The sequence below is a fragment of the Phocoena sinus genome, chromosome 1, assembly GCF_008692025.1.
Source record: "Phocoena sinus isolate mPhoSin1 chromosome 1, mPhoSin1.pri, whole genome shotgun sequence".
NCBI lineage: Eukaryota > Metazoa > Chordata > Mammalia > Artiodactyla > Phocoenidae > Phocoena > Phocoena sinus.
The window spans coordinates 26,736,802-26,750,489 of NC_045763.1; the positions used below are offsets into that span (position 1 = coordinate 26,736,802).

At 47.5% G+C, this 13,688-nt stretch overlaps 1 protein-coding gene across 1 annotated transcript in view; it reads right to left on the reverse strand.

Annotated features, from left to right (window-relative positions):
• Nucleotides 1-3,087: 3,087 nt before the first annotated feature.
• Nucleotides 3,088-13,688, reverse strand: part of CSMD2 (CUB and Sushi multiple domains 2) — a 661,952-nt gene continuing 651,351 nt past the window's right edge. Inside the window, exons 65-70 of the mRNA XM_032640663.1 lie at nt 9,915-9,977; nt 8,539-8,700; nt 6,920-7,032; nt 4,991-5,078; nt 3,469-3,607; nt 3,088-3,283 (exon numbers count right to left, since the gene is read on the reverse strand). Coding sequence (XP_032496554.1) covers nt 3,124-3,283; nt 3,469-3,607; nt 4,991-5,078; nt 6,920-7,032; nt 8,539-8,700; nt 9,915-9,977 — 725 coding nt within the window. The 3' untranslated portion in view covers nt 3,088-3,123. The remainder of the gene's footprint in view (nt 3,284-3,468; nt 3,608-4,990; nt 5,079-6,919; nt 7,033-8,538; nt 8,701-9,914; nt 9,978-13,688) is intronic.

Sequence of the window (13,688 nt, forward strand, 5' to 3'; positions counted from 1 at the left end):
CCTCTTCCTTTAGGGCCCCGAGTCGGGGCGGGGTGGGTGTCCTCTCCAGGGTGATGGGGGTGGATGGTGGCAGGGCAAGGGCCCAAGTCCCAGTAGTAGCAGACACGGGCGGAGAGACAGACGAAGATGGGCACTGGGCACTGTGCCAGGGGAGCTTACTTCCTGTCCCCTGGAGAACTGGGAACAAACGGATCACACCAGAGTTTGTAAAACAACAGGGGCAGTGGGTGAGGGGTGGGAGCAGAAGAAAGCGAGAGGAAAGAGGCAAAGCGAGGAAGGAATAAGGGGAAAGAATGAAAGGAAAGCAGTTGCCGTGATCTTTCCCTTTGCGTTTTAATCCTCCCGAACTAAGGGTGGAGGTGTAGGTAGGAAATATACACAGAAGAATATATATTTTCCTCGTGTCATTTTCTTCCCCCGGGGAAGGCCAACTTACCTGTCAGCCACAGGAGCCCCAGCGTCTAGGGGCTGCTACACTTTTAGGGGCCCAGGAAAGTGTTTTTAGTTTCTTTCAAAATCAGAAGGAAAAAAGTGAATATAATAATAATGGCCATGTAATAATGAATCCAGCCTGGATTATATTCATCTTTATAACAACATAGTTGTAAAGTACCATTTTTAATTTTAAACAGAGGAAAGGGTCCATGAAAGTCATAACACAGCCCTGCCCCTTGCTCTCTACTTGCTGACCCCGCAGGCCTCGATGACTTCCCCGTGTGGGGTTTATTTGAATTTCAGCCATTCTTGTGAGGCATCATTTGAATTTATCACCTTGTCACTCATTTTAAATGTATGTGTGTCTATTCAGGGTGGTTTTTCATGCATCGCCTTCCTAGGCCAAGCAACACCTTCTCTGCTCCAGTTCCGGGAGGGCCGGAAGCGAGCAGGGGCCTTTGCGGAGAGCTGTGTGCTGGGCGGGATGCTCCGAGGCCTTGGATGCTGGCGAGGGGCAGTGCGAGGGCTGCCTAGACCTGAAGCAACCAACCCCAGGTGACCCAGAGGTGAAACCTCGTGCACACAGGCACCTGGGACCCAGCGGAGCCCCAGATGCGGAGTGGCAGTGAGGGTGTGTGTGCAGGTCTTGGGACATACTTGTTTCTTTCCTTTACTGTTCAATAATTCTGCAGCTCAAAGTTTAGAGTCACTACAGATCACCTGTAAAGCCTGATTTGTGTCATCAGAGGGGATTCTTCTTTTTGCTTTCTATTTGTATGAGTAGGAAAAAGTAAAGATGGAGCAGAAAGGTGAAACCTCAGAACTAATTTGGACATGTTAAAATGACCCCACTGGAAGAATTTCTCCTCCTTCTTTAAGTATTTGTTTTTGGTGCAGAAAAACTCAATCAATTACTTATTTGTATTCAATAGCTGCCTTTATATATTCTGAAGATAATTTTTATTTCTTTATGTATAAATTATCTTAGTACCTACCATTTTAAGCTTAGAGTTATGCAAGAGAGATGATCTAGAGAAAAAAAGTGGACCCAAAGAGGGGAGGGGAGGGGAGGATGGGGGGGCAGCCTGGCAGAGTGCTTAAAGCTGGGATGTTTGAGGGCTGCAGCACTGACTGGGCATATGGTCTGAGACTCAGGCTGAAGTGGTGAAAATCCTCCTGGAGTTGTTGTGAGGATGAAAGGAAGCAACCCATGCCAGGGACCGGGCAGTCAGTGCTGGTTAGTGGTTTTACAATCCCTTTCTCTCTCCTGGCATTTACCGGTCCCTCATTTCCCGCCAGCCCACCCCTCACACAGCCTGCTCCCTCCAGGAGCTGCATGCGTATCGGGCCGGGACTGCCCATCGCATGCGCTGCCACAGACAGGAGCATGGAAGGAGAGCTGTCCCTGCTTAGGGTCTGGCTGATGACTCCCTTGCCCTGTTGGAACCCTACCTCTCTGGGCACTGGGATGCTTCTCCCCAGAGTCGGGCTCACTAAGGTCCGGGAGACACCTGAGAGAGGGCACCTGCATTGCGCAGAAAGTGGGGTGTGCGGGAGACGATATGGTTCTCAGAAGGGTGTGGCTTGCACACCTTGTGGGGACAGCTCCTGCAGGTTCCCAGGCCCCAGAAGGAGGGCTATCAGTGAGGAAGGACACAGTGGGGAGTGGCCGTGCCTTCTAGACTTGTCAGCTCCTCCTGGCAGGCCTGTGTGTGTGTGTGTGTGTGAGAGAGGGTGTCCAGTGGACCCATGGGAGCCTCCGTGTGCATCTACCCCTCTGTCTGTGTAACGGGGGGCCCTCCTGTCTTGCCCAATGCCAGGGATTGCAACTGCCCATCTATTACGCTCTAGGTGATGGATAGTTTTATATGTCAACTGCCTAGGCTCTGGTGCCTAGTTGTTTGGTCAAACACCAGTCTAGATGTTGCAGTGAAGGAATTTTTTAGATGTGATTAACATTTAAATCAGTAGACTCTGAATAAAGCAGATTACTCTCCATAATGTAGGTGGGCCTCACCAATTAGTGGAAGGCCTTAAGAGAAAGGATTGAGGTCCCCCTTGAGAGGAAGGAATTCACCTCCAGAAAGCCTTCGGGCTCCAGATTACAACCTCAGCTCCTGATGGAATTTCCAGCCTGCAGGCCTGCCCTGTGGACTCCAGACTTGCCAGCCTCACAATCCTCTGAGCTAATTCCTTAAAATAAATCTCTCTTTCTCTATATCTGTATATACAATACAAACATACACACAATATGTACATATATCTCTCTAGAGAGTTTATATATACATATATATATGTATGCATATATTGTGTATATATATGTATCTCTCTCTCTCTCTGGAGAGTTCTGACTAATACACCTACTTGGATATCTTGCTGAGCCTAGTGGCTAAGAGCACAGCCTCTGGAGCTGCCTGCCTGGGATTGGATTCTGATCCTGCTTCTTATTAGCTGTGTGATCTTGGCCAAGTTAATTCCTTTCTCTGTGCCTCAGTTTTCCCATCTGTAAAAAGGGTGACAACAGTCTCCGACCCAGGTGTACGGAGGTGTCTGCCTCAGTGGCCAGCACAGGGCAGCACTGGGCACTCAGTCCCTGTCACACTGGACGTGTCTGTAGGGGTGTGTGTCTCACCAGCTGCCGGAGGTGGGGCTCTCAGTGGCGGTGACGAAGGCAGCCTGGCCTGGAGGCTATACCGCTGTACACACGGTGCTGACTGTGAGCTCCGCCTCGGTGGCCATGATGTCTGTGGGCTGGATGTTGCGGTCGTACATCGGGTTCTCAAACGTGGCCCGCACATTGGTGTTCTCGTGGCCAGCGTAGCCATTGAACGGAACTTTGGGTCTTCTCCTGGGAATGAGAGAGAGCGTGACCAAGACGTCAAGAGAGGAGACTCGGGGCCCTAAGAGGAGAGGGAGGCTCTGTGTTCCCTTCAGAAGGTCACAGCTCGCCTGAGCCAGGAGGGCTCTGGGTGGGTCAGGGAAAGGGAGAGGGCCTGGCACCCGTCGTGCGACCCTCCTGTCCCTTCCCCGTACCTGTGCTTGTAGAGATAGAGCACAAAGCCCGCGATGATGAGCGCGATGAACGGCACCAGGATCGCGGCCGCCACCGAGCTGCTGTTGGAAGCAAAGTGGCGGCCGATGGACTCGGGGTCTGATTCCAGCAGCCTGAGGTCTGCAAAATCCCAGAGCAGAAACCTCAGGTCACAGACACAGCGGCCACCGTGGTGGGGCTTGGGGTGCTGGTCGGGGCCCCCCAGCTGCCTCCCCCATGCACTGTGCCATCCTCCCTGGAGAAGGGTGGTCAGTCCACAAGAGCTGGTCAGGCCTGGGGAAGCCAGTCTGCGGGAGAACCTGAAACCGTGTCCCAGAATAAAATCTTAAAAGAGAGCAGCCCTTTAGAAGCTTCCAAACTTCTTTCGGCCATAGAAATTTTATCCCATGAAACCTTACAAAGCAGCCAAAATATAAAGCACGTGAAGGTGGACCTGCTCTGGAGGGCGTGGCAGCGGTGCTGAAGCTCCGGCCTCCGAGGGTCTCCCCTCCTCCCCCCCTCCCCCCTCGCCCCAGACTGGGAGCGCTCAGAAGACCACGGTGAGAGCCTCTGCCCCTGTCAGTGAACCGAGGGGGTGAGGCTCCGCCGGCACACCGGCAGTCAGCCGTGAAGCCAGAAGAAGAACTCGGTTTCCTGAGGTCTCTCTGGTGTGTAAGGGGCCAGGGAAATGCCCTTCAAGTCTTTGAAGGGCCCCTGTGTGGAAGAGGGAGTGCTTTTACTCCAGGCAGCTAAGAGGATAGAGCTAGGAATAACTCCAGGGCAGGAGCAGGGCGGAGTGGGAAGCAGGTTTCTGCTTACGCCAAGGAGGAGCTTTCTGAAGGTCAGAGCTGGGAGAAAACGCAGTGCACTGCCTTGGTAGACAGGGGGTCCCGGGGCACAGGGCAGTCAGCACCCGGGGTGTATTGAGCTGCCCATCAAGCACCCGGGCCTGCCTCCTGTCTCCCCCTGAACTGCTTCCCAGAAGCCAGGACCCCTCCCCACATTAGAGGCTCTGAGTCAAGGCCAGTCTCCGGAGTGAGGATGCCTGACACTGCGGATGCTTGGTCCAGGGTAAAGATGCTGGGGAGGAACTAGGGAAGGAAGCCTCCTTGATGCTTGGTTTTCCCATCTGTAAAATGAGGACAGCAATACCACCGTTCCGGGACTGCGACTGCCCTGAGAGCCCCACGTCGTAATGCTCAGGGGGTCCCGGGGATGCCTGAGGGCTGGCCAGATAGTATTGTGGGACGCATCTGAGACCCAATGTCCCTTAAGCTGGGGGCTTTCAACTCCAGGGCTGAGCATGAAATTGTTTGGCAAAAGTTGAGGGTATTATGTATTGCGCTTCCTTCTGGGGAGATATTACACAGCTTTTATCAAAATCTCAAAGGCGTCCCTGATCCAAAAGAGGCTAAGAGCCCCTCTTGGATTGCTGAACGTCACCAACCCCCTGCCCTCCATGCCAACATACAAGTTTTTCTGCCACCTGCCCAAGCATACACTCCAGGGACAAATGCTAGTTACCAAGTCTTTGAAAGCCGAACTGCCCAAAGCCTTGGCCCTTGACAGCGCCTTGGTAAATGAAGGTGCCTCCGGAGAACTCTGGGGAGACCTGTGAGGGAGGGAGCAGACAGAGTGAGATGGGAGGCACGCCGGAGGGAGCTAGAGGTCCGGCCAGCCAGGCCGGAGACACGCGCACAGGCACACAGTGGCCACAGCTGGGCCCAGCTGCCTGCCTGTCATCTCCACTGACATCGGCTCTCTGCCCACCTCCAGGCAATGGCGAGGTGCTGGGGATAGGGCAGGGGCTCCAACTGCTGGTAGGAGGGAGGGAGACATTTTTGTTTCTACTGGTCGAATCACTTAATCTGTCGGTGCCTCAGTTCCTCATTTTAAAACGGGAACAAAAACAGTACTTATGTTATAGGGTTGCTCTGAAGCTTTATATGAGCGAATATAGGTAAAGCACTTAGAACACTTAATAGGCCCTAAGTAAATGTTAGCTATTATTATTGTGATGAAAAACTGAGTTTTAGAGCACCGCGGAGCAAACCAAACCATGATTAAAACGTATCTAGCAGATTGAATGTACTTTGGAAAGTTCATCCCAGTTCCAATAGCTATTAATTTGGGGGCGGGTAGTTGGGGACATAACTCCTCCTGGCTGTCTCTGTACTTGCCTCTGTGATGCTCGTGTACCAGACACAGACACGCAAACTTGTGGGCTGGGGACTGCTCGGCCGAGGGCGCGCTTGCTTTGAGGATGCTTCTGCTACCAGGGTTCCTTCTGACTCATGCTCCATCCCCAGGTGCAGCCCTCTGTCTGTCGTGCTCTAGGCTGGCCCCCCCCCCACCTGCTGTCCCCCCAAACACACCCTGGGTGACAGAGAAGTGGGCCCGATTGCTGGCTGTAGTCCCAGGCAGCCCTTCCGGCTGTTCCTGGCCCTCCAGAGCGCCATTTACACGTAGCCCTTGGCCCGCACTCCAAGCTCCCAACTTTACCCTTGTTCTCTCCCCTCTGGCCATCCTCCCGGCACAATGGAGTCTGTTGTCCTGGCACAGCTTTTGGACTAATACTGTTGACGCCAGCCAGGACCAGGATACACAAGGGGATCCGCAGAATACTCTCAGGAATCCCGAGGAACTAACCCACGTACCAGCCCCTGGAGAAGTCACTTGCTTCTCATGTGATTATCAGCAAAGTCACTCAACCCACAGCCCTCTACCAGCCAGTTTTGTCCGTGAGGATCCACCTTGACCCCTCAGCTCTCTGCTCCTCTGGCCCCATGACCTCTTTCTCCTTCCCACCCCTCCGCTTCTAGCTTCAATAATCCAAGACAGGGAAGCTGAGGATGTGACAGATGACTGCTCCACTCCCCTGCCTGTGAGATTGGAAGGTATGGGCAGAGGAAAATCACTGCAGAACATCCACCCGAAGAAGGCCCTTGCATGGAACAAGTCTTTCCCACAAGAGGATGCAAGAGAGTTGTCTCCTTTCCCCCAGCTGCTGGTGTCTCAAGCTGTGCTAAATCACCCACAACAGGCATCCTCAAACACGAGAAGATGCTCAGTGTGCATCTGGGACTCACCACCTCCTCCCAGCTCCCACCACCACATCGTGACCTGCTTGAATTTACTCATGTACTGCCAGCCTCCAATCTCTTGCTTCCCGCTTCCACATCAGAACCTACTCCATCTCGCTCAGATGCACTGACCTTTAGACTCTCAGCCTCCTGGCCCTTGCTATGTTTTCCTGTGCCCACTTCACTAGCAGATGAGGACTCCCTTGCTCCCAGTCCTGGCCCCAAAGAAACCGTCCTCCCAAGTTTCCATGTTGATCCGAAGAGTTTCCACCAACTTCTCCCCTCGTCCTCCCTACTAGTGATCTGGGAATCAGGGATGGGGCAAGGGCACAGGGAGGTCAAGGACCGAGTGAGGTTTTGCTGAACTTACATGCCCATCTAAGGCCCAGTGATCACCTTTGAACTTATTCACAAAGACCTCCACAGGCCCTGTAACCTGGTAAACTTGGAGGAGGAGATGGGAATCTTCTTTCTTGTAAATTCCTGGGAAAAGAAAGTTCAGAGGGTACACTTGAAAGATCCAGGAAGATTTCAAAACCCAAGTCTGTGGGTATGTGGGTGTGAGTGTCTGAGTGGGAGTTCATGTGTAGGTGTTGGTATCTACATCCCATGCATAACTGGCGTTAGGTAAGTGTAGTGTGTCCTGTGAGTTTGGGCAGGTTGAATGTGAGGATACCCAAGAATGTGCATATGTGTTTTAATAATCAACTGGATGATTACTGACCTGTGGTTGTGCTCCTGTTTATACATGCATGTGTGAGAATAAAGGGAATTGGATTTTGTATATGTCACGGGGTCAGCTAATGCGTGGGTGTGTTTACAACTCAGTGGGTACAGGAATACATGAGGGCATGTATATGGGAGTGTGGGAATGTGTTTAGGACTATGGCTTAGAGCAACTGAGTGAATATGAACGTTAGCTCTGTGTGTGTGTGCATGAATGAGTGGCTGTGACTGCACGTGGGGTTGTGTATTCACGTGTACAGTCATTCACTCAGGCATCCATCGTTCTACCCATCTATTCGAATAAACACTTGCTTTCTAAGATATTCGGTTTTTCTGATTATAGAAAATTTGAAAATTGGGGAAATTTTGGAAAATGCAGAGATTCACGAAGAAAGAAAATTCACTCCTGATCTCACTTCTGAGAAATAACCACTGTTAATATTTTGGTGTAAGTACTTTCAATTTTCTTTCTTATGAATATAACTTTTTCCTTCAAAAACTGGAGTCCCGTTTTAAATGCATTGTAGTAGGTGTATTTTCTCCCAAACTGGCATATTTTATCCGGCAGACATACTATAATTAATATATCCATTTCTTTTGAGACAATTTTCTATTCCCAGGTTTTATGTTATGGAAATAGCCCTGTAATGTGAACATTCTTTATTGGTAAATGTTTGATTCCCTCTATTACTATTTCTTATGATAAAACTTCGTAGAAGTGTAATTAACGGGGCCAGTCACTTTCACGGCTCTTGATACAAGCTGCCAAATTATTTTCTAGAACTGTACTATTTTATACTTTGACCAGCACTGCATTAGTACCTTCACTGGGCTAGCACCAGAGTTTACTGCTTAATAAAATCTTAGTGGGATAAGTGGAAAGTGACATTTTATGTTTACTGTTTTGTGATTATTGTGAAAAATGTTTTTCCATTTGTTTATTAACTGTCTGTACTTTGGCTTCTGGGAGTTCTCTGCCCCTATTCTTGGTTCAGTTTTTAGGGATATACGTCTCCTTTTCCTTGATTTGTAAGAGTTCTTTGTATGTTCAATTTATTGATGTTTGTCATCTAACCATTTCCCTTTAGTCTGTGGTGCTTTTATCATGTAAACAATGATGAACAGACACTTCCTCTTCCCCTGCCTACCAGACTAGCCCTGCAAGACAGTACAAGGAAGTGACAGTAGACTCGTTCTTGTGAAGAGCATGTACCCATCGCCCACACCATCCACAGGCTTTCCCAGAGCTGGCCTGCCCCTTACCAGCCAAGTGCAGCTCCACGCCACTGTGGTCAATCATGGTGGCGTTGACCTTGCTGTTGATGACCTGGAAACTGGTCACTCTGAGCATGGCTGGCTGCTTCTTCCCCTGGTACTCATAGGTCCCTTTCCATAGGGAATTCTTTGCAAAAACATCCCCAGGAACTAGAGGAATTGAGAAACAGATGTGAGAGGGGCCTTCACGTGTGCTGGTGGAATTGAGGCCACCTGATGGTTGACCCCAGTTCACTCCCTGAGATTGTTTTCCCCAACATCAAACACGCAGGAGGTGGTGGAGTGTTCTGGCCTCCTTGTGATGCTCTGTGTCTCAGAGTGGACGGGTGGAGGGAAAGAGAGAGAGAGAGAAAGTGGATAAAGAAAAAAGAGAACATGAGGGGACGGGGGATTGAACTAGAAGAAAGAGGAAAATAAAAGGAGGGAAGGGGTTGAAAAGATGGAGAAAGAGAAAAAGAGAGGAGAGAAAACCAATGTCATAAAATAGGAACATGGACTAATGGGGTCAGGCAGATCCGGAGTCTCATTTTGGCTGTCAATTATCAGTTGTTTGATTACATCCAAGAGTCTCCACTTTCTCACCTGTGTAGGCCACATCTGTCCTTCTGTGAATGGGGCTGTCCTGCTTATCTCGTCAGGGGCTAAATGATTGTATGTCACGTGATGTTGGGCACATAAAAGCAAACGATAGCAACCAAAATTGTTATTTGTCCTTATAATAATTTTCTAAGGAGAGTATTATGAGCCTTATTTTAACAAAAGGTAAACTGAAGCTCCAGAGGTGAAGTTTCTTTGTCCAAGGACACAGCTGGTCAGGGACCAAAATGGAACTTTGAGTTTGATGCCAAATCTAGTTTTCTTTCTTGTATAACACACATGCTAATATAGTAAATGAAAGTATAAGGTTCAAAAAAGGATATGATAGTCTAGAATAATTTTGCATTGGTCAGGCCATACCTGCAGTTGTGTGCCCAGGTCTGGACATCACACTTTGAAAGACACAATACCTGTCTTAAAAATGTAACCATTTCCAGCAAGCTCCCTAGGCAGGACCTGGGTGTATGTGTCTGACCACACACTGGCCAGCCCTGTGCCAGAAGGGGTTGGCTCCAGAGCTTGAAGCTCTGGACATGTTTCTAGAAGGCTTTGGCTCTCAATTCCGGATGCAGTTCCTGCTTCCTTCAAGCTCACTTCCTCCTGAGGTCTGCCTGGGGTTGAGAGGTGGGTGGGGAAATCTGTTCAGCTCTATAGACTGTTTTCACACCCTCCTATTGGGTACACGGAAACTCATGTGCATGTTTCTGGGTAAGTAGGTGAAGGAAGCAATACCAGTTTCTTGAGCCAAAGATCTAGAGCATACCTACCTGAAGCTTGAGTGAGTGGAGGCTCCCGGGCAGTGTTGATGGGTCTCCCACTGGGCCGGACCTCTGCTGGGGAAAGAGGATGGAAGAAAACAGGTTCACCCTCTGGTCTATGTTCTATTGGAAAAACAACGGTCAGCTCTCTGACATTAGGTCAGTGGGTTCTTTGAGATCTTGCTTTGGACTTACCCTCTTAGACCAGGAGGTGGGCTACTTTGTCTGGTGAGATGTAAAGAGTCTAAAGGAAATCCATTTACCAATTATAGTCATTGAAATATTAAGCAAAAAGTTAGAATATAGCTATATATGTGATTTTTTATTACTGCATTAAGTAACAGGATCTAGTAGTAGGTCCAGTAACTATTCTAATCTTCAAGTAGTCAGAAACATAAACAACATTTCTTTCTTTTTTTTGTCCAGGCCACACGGCATGCAGGATCTTAGTTCCCTGATCAGGGATTGAACCTGTGTCCCCTGCAGTGGAAGCGCGGAGCCCTACCTACTGTACCGCCAGGGAATCCCCAACAACATTTCGTGATATCCATAACTATTGTAGGGTAATGTGGAAATCTCTGCAGTTTCCACTGGTGACAAATTTATAGGTATTGCTGACATACTACAAGTTTTTGTCTATATCCTAAATTAAAGAAATGCTAAATTTCAGTAAGAGGTAAAGGAAAACAAAGATGTCTATTTCCCATCCTAGCACACAGATCTGCTGAATGCCACTACTGAGGACCCTTGGTTGAAGGGCCTCTGCTTTCCTCCCAGGGGTCTGGCACAAAGGATGGCCTTCCGCCAATCAAGAGTGAAGTGCCTAAGTCCTGGTAAGGGTTTCAGTGGAGTGCTTCCCTCCCCTGGAGTCACGATATTAAGCCAGAGAAGCCCTCACAGGCAAAAGCAAAGGAGAAGGCTTTGGGCCTGAGCCCGACAGCCTAGGTTCCGGTCCCAGCAGTGCTACTTAGTGATTGTGTGACCTCAACTAGTCACGTCACCACTCAGAGTCTTGTCTCCTCATCTGAAACATGGAAAATACTGAAACATATCTCACAGGTTTATGCTGAATAAATGTGGTTATGAACGTGAAAGTCACAGTCAGTAAATATTAATGTCTTTTCTTCTTTTGCAGAGAAACAACAGAAGTATCTGTCTTGTTGCTAAGTAAAGGTGCAAAACACCCCCTACTGTCTCCAACTCTGAGGTCAGCTTATGTTCGGGTGTACAGAAGGCTGTGGACATATCTTCCACAGTGACTCCATGAAGGCACACCTCTGAACAAAAGGCCTTTATTGTCTTAGGTTTTATAAGATGAAGGGAGCAAAGAGGGAGAAAGCATTTTATGTGCCAGACACTGTGCTAGGCACTTTATTCATGTCATTTCATTTACTCCTTCTCTCAGAACTGTGAGGTAGACATTATTGTCTTCATTTAATAGAAGAGAAACTTGTTAGAGGCAGAGAGGTGAAGGGACTTACCCAGGGTCTTATAGTAAGGGGTTGAGTTGAGATTCAACTGCATCGAAAGCATTTTGTATTTTTAAATGCAAGTACCTATTATAGCTTAAAAAAATACTTAAGAATAAATGTAAACAAGAAAGTGCAAGACTGTACATTGAAAATTACAAACCGTCATTGAAAGAAATTAAAGATCTAAATAAATGGAAAGATATCCCATGCTCGTGGCTTGGAAGACTTAATATTGTTCAAATGGCAATACTCCCCAGATTGATCTACAGATTCAACACCACCCTTATCAAAATCCCAGCTGTCTGTTTGCAGAAACTGACAACCCATTCCTAAAATTCATATAGAAATAAAAGAGGCCCAGAATAGCCAAAACAATCTTGCAAAAGAAGAGCAAAAAGGAGGACTTAGACTTCCCAACTTCAAAACTTGCTGCAAACTATAGTAATCAGGACTGGGTGGTAATGGTATAAGGACAGTCATACGGATCAGTGGAATAAAACTGAGGATCCTAATGTAAGCTCACACATTTGTGGTCAAATGGTCTTTGAAAAGGGTGCCAAGACAATCCAATGAGGGGAGAATAGTCTTTTCAACAAATGGTGCTGGGACAGTTGGATATCCGCATGCAATAGCATGAATTTGGACCCCAAAACTCTTAGAGGAAAACACAGGTACAAATCTTTGTGACCTTGGATTAGGCAATGGTTTCTTAAATATGATCGTAAAAGCACAAGTAAACCTATAAAATATAGATAAATTGGAGTTCATCAAAATTAAAAGCTTCTGTGTTTAAAAGGACACCAACAGGAAAGTGTAAAGATCCAAACTCATCAAATCGCATACACTACATATGTGCAGTTTTTGTATATCAATTATATCTCGATAGGGCTGTAAAAAAATCCACACCTGAAAAAAAAAAAGAAAAAAATTAACACAGGATAAAATGGAGCTTAAATTTTAGGTGATGAACGAAATAAAAAAGAAAGTACTGTAAATTAAAAAAAAAAAGGCAGTGAAAAGACAACCCACAAAATGGGGGAAATATTTGAAAATCATGCATCTGATAAGGGTCTTATATTCTAGATATATAAAGAACAGTTGAAGGGACTCTGGACCAAGATGGCAACATAGGAGGCTCCTGAATTCCCCTCCTCCCACGGATACACTGAATGTGCAGAAGAAAACAGATCAACTCTCTCTGAGAGAAATCCAGAAACTAGCTGAGTGACACCTACACATTGGGTGACTGAGAAAATAACCACATCAAAACAGGTAGGAAAGGCTGAGACACATTCTTGAAATAAAACCTCACACCTGGCACGGCACCATACAATCGGGAGGGACTCCCAACTCCCAGCTTTTACCTCAGAGTGTTGAGTTTGTACCACATGTCTAGCACCCTGACTTTTAAGGATGCCATCTGAGGGATGGGTGCCCAAATCACCTAGCTCTGAAGGCCAATGGGGCTTGGGGCTTGTGTTCATGAGTTCCACAGGACTACAGCAAACAAGGAAGCAGTTTTTAAATGGACACAGTAGAAACTCCTGTGGCTATATATATACCTGGTCTCACACTGAGGGAGCAGGTAAAAATGCACATCTCCCAGTTTCTCCCTGGAAGGGGTCTGACTGCATACTTTTCCAACTGTTGTCTGAGAGTCTGCTTCTAATCAGCCTGCATCTAGGTGCTGACCTCTGTGGGACACTGATGGGTCTTGGTACACCCTCAACTACTGGGAGCCACTAGGAATAAAGACGACAGCTCGGACAATCACAAAGGTTTGGGAGGCACCAGGAGATTAGGCTGCACTGACTGGTGAGGTTCATTGCCTAAACGAGACGGTCGGTCTGTGAAGACTGGGTGGGAGAGCTGCCTGTTTTATCTAATGAGTAGAAACCAACACAGAGAATCAGGGAAAGTGAATCAACAAGGGAAAATGTTCCAAACCAAATAATAAGATAAATCTCCAGAAACGGATCCTAATGAAACAGTGGTAAGTGATTTACCCAACAGAGAGTTCAAAATAATGGTCATAAAGATGCTCACCGAGGTCAGGAAAGCAAAGCACAAAACAAGAATTTCAACAAAGAGAAAATATTTTAAAAGTACCAGATGGAAACCATAGAGCTGAAAATGTAATAACTGACCTGGAAAATTCAATAGAGGGGTTAAACAGCAGGGGTTTAAGTGGAAGTGAAAATCTAACATAAAAACACACGAAAGTATAAAACTCACTGGTAAAGATAAATGCATGATTAAATTCAGAATACTCTAATATTGTAATGTTAGTGGGTAAATCACTTGTAACTCT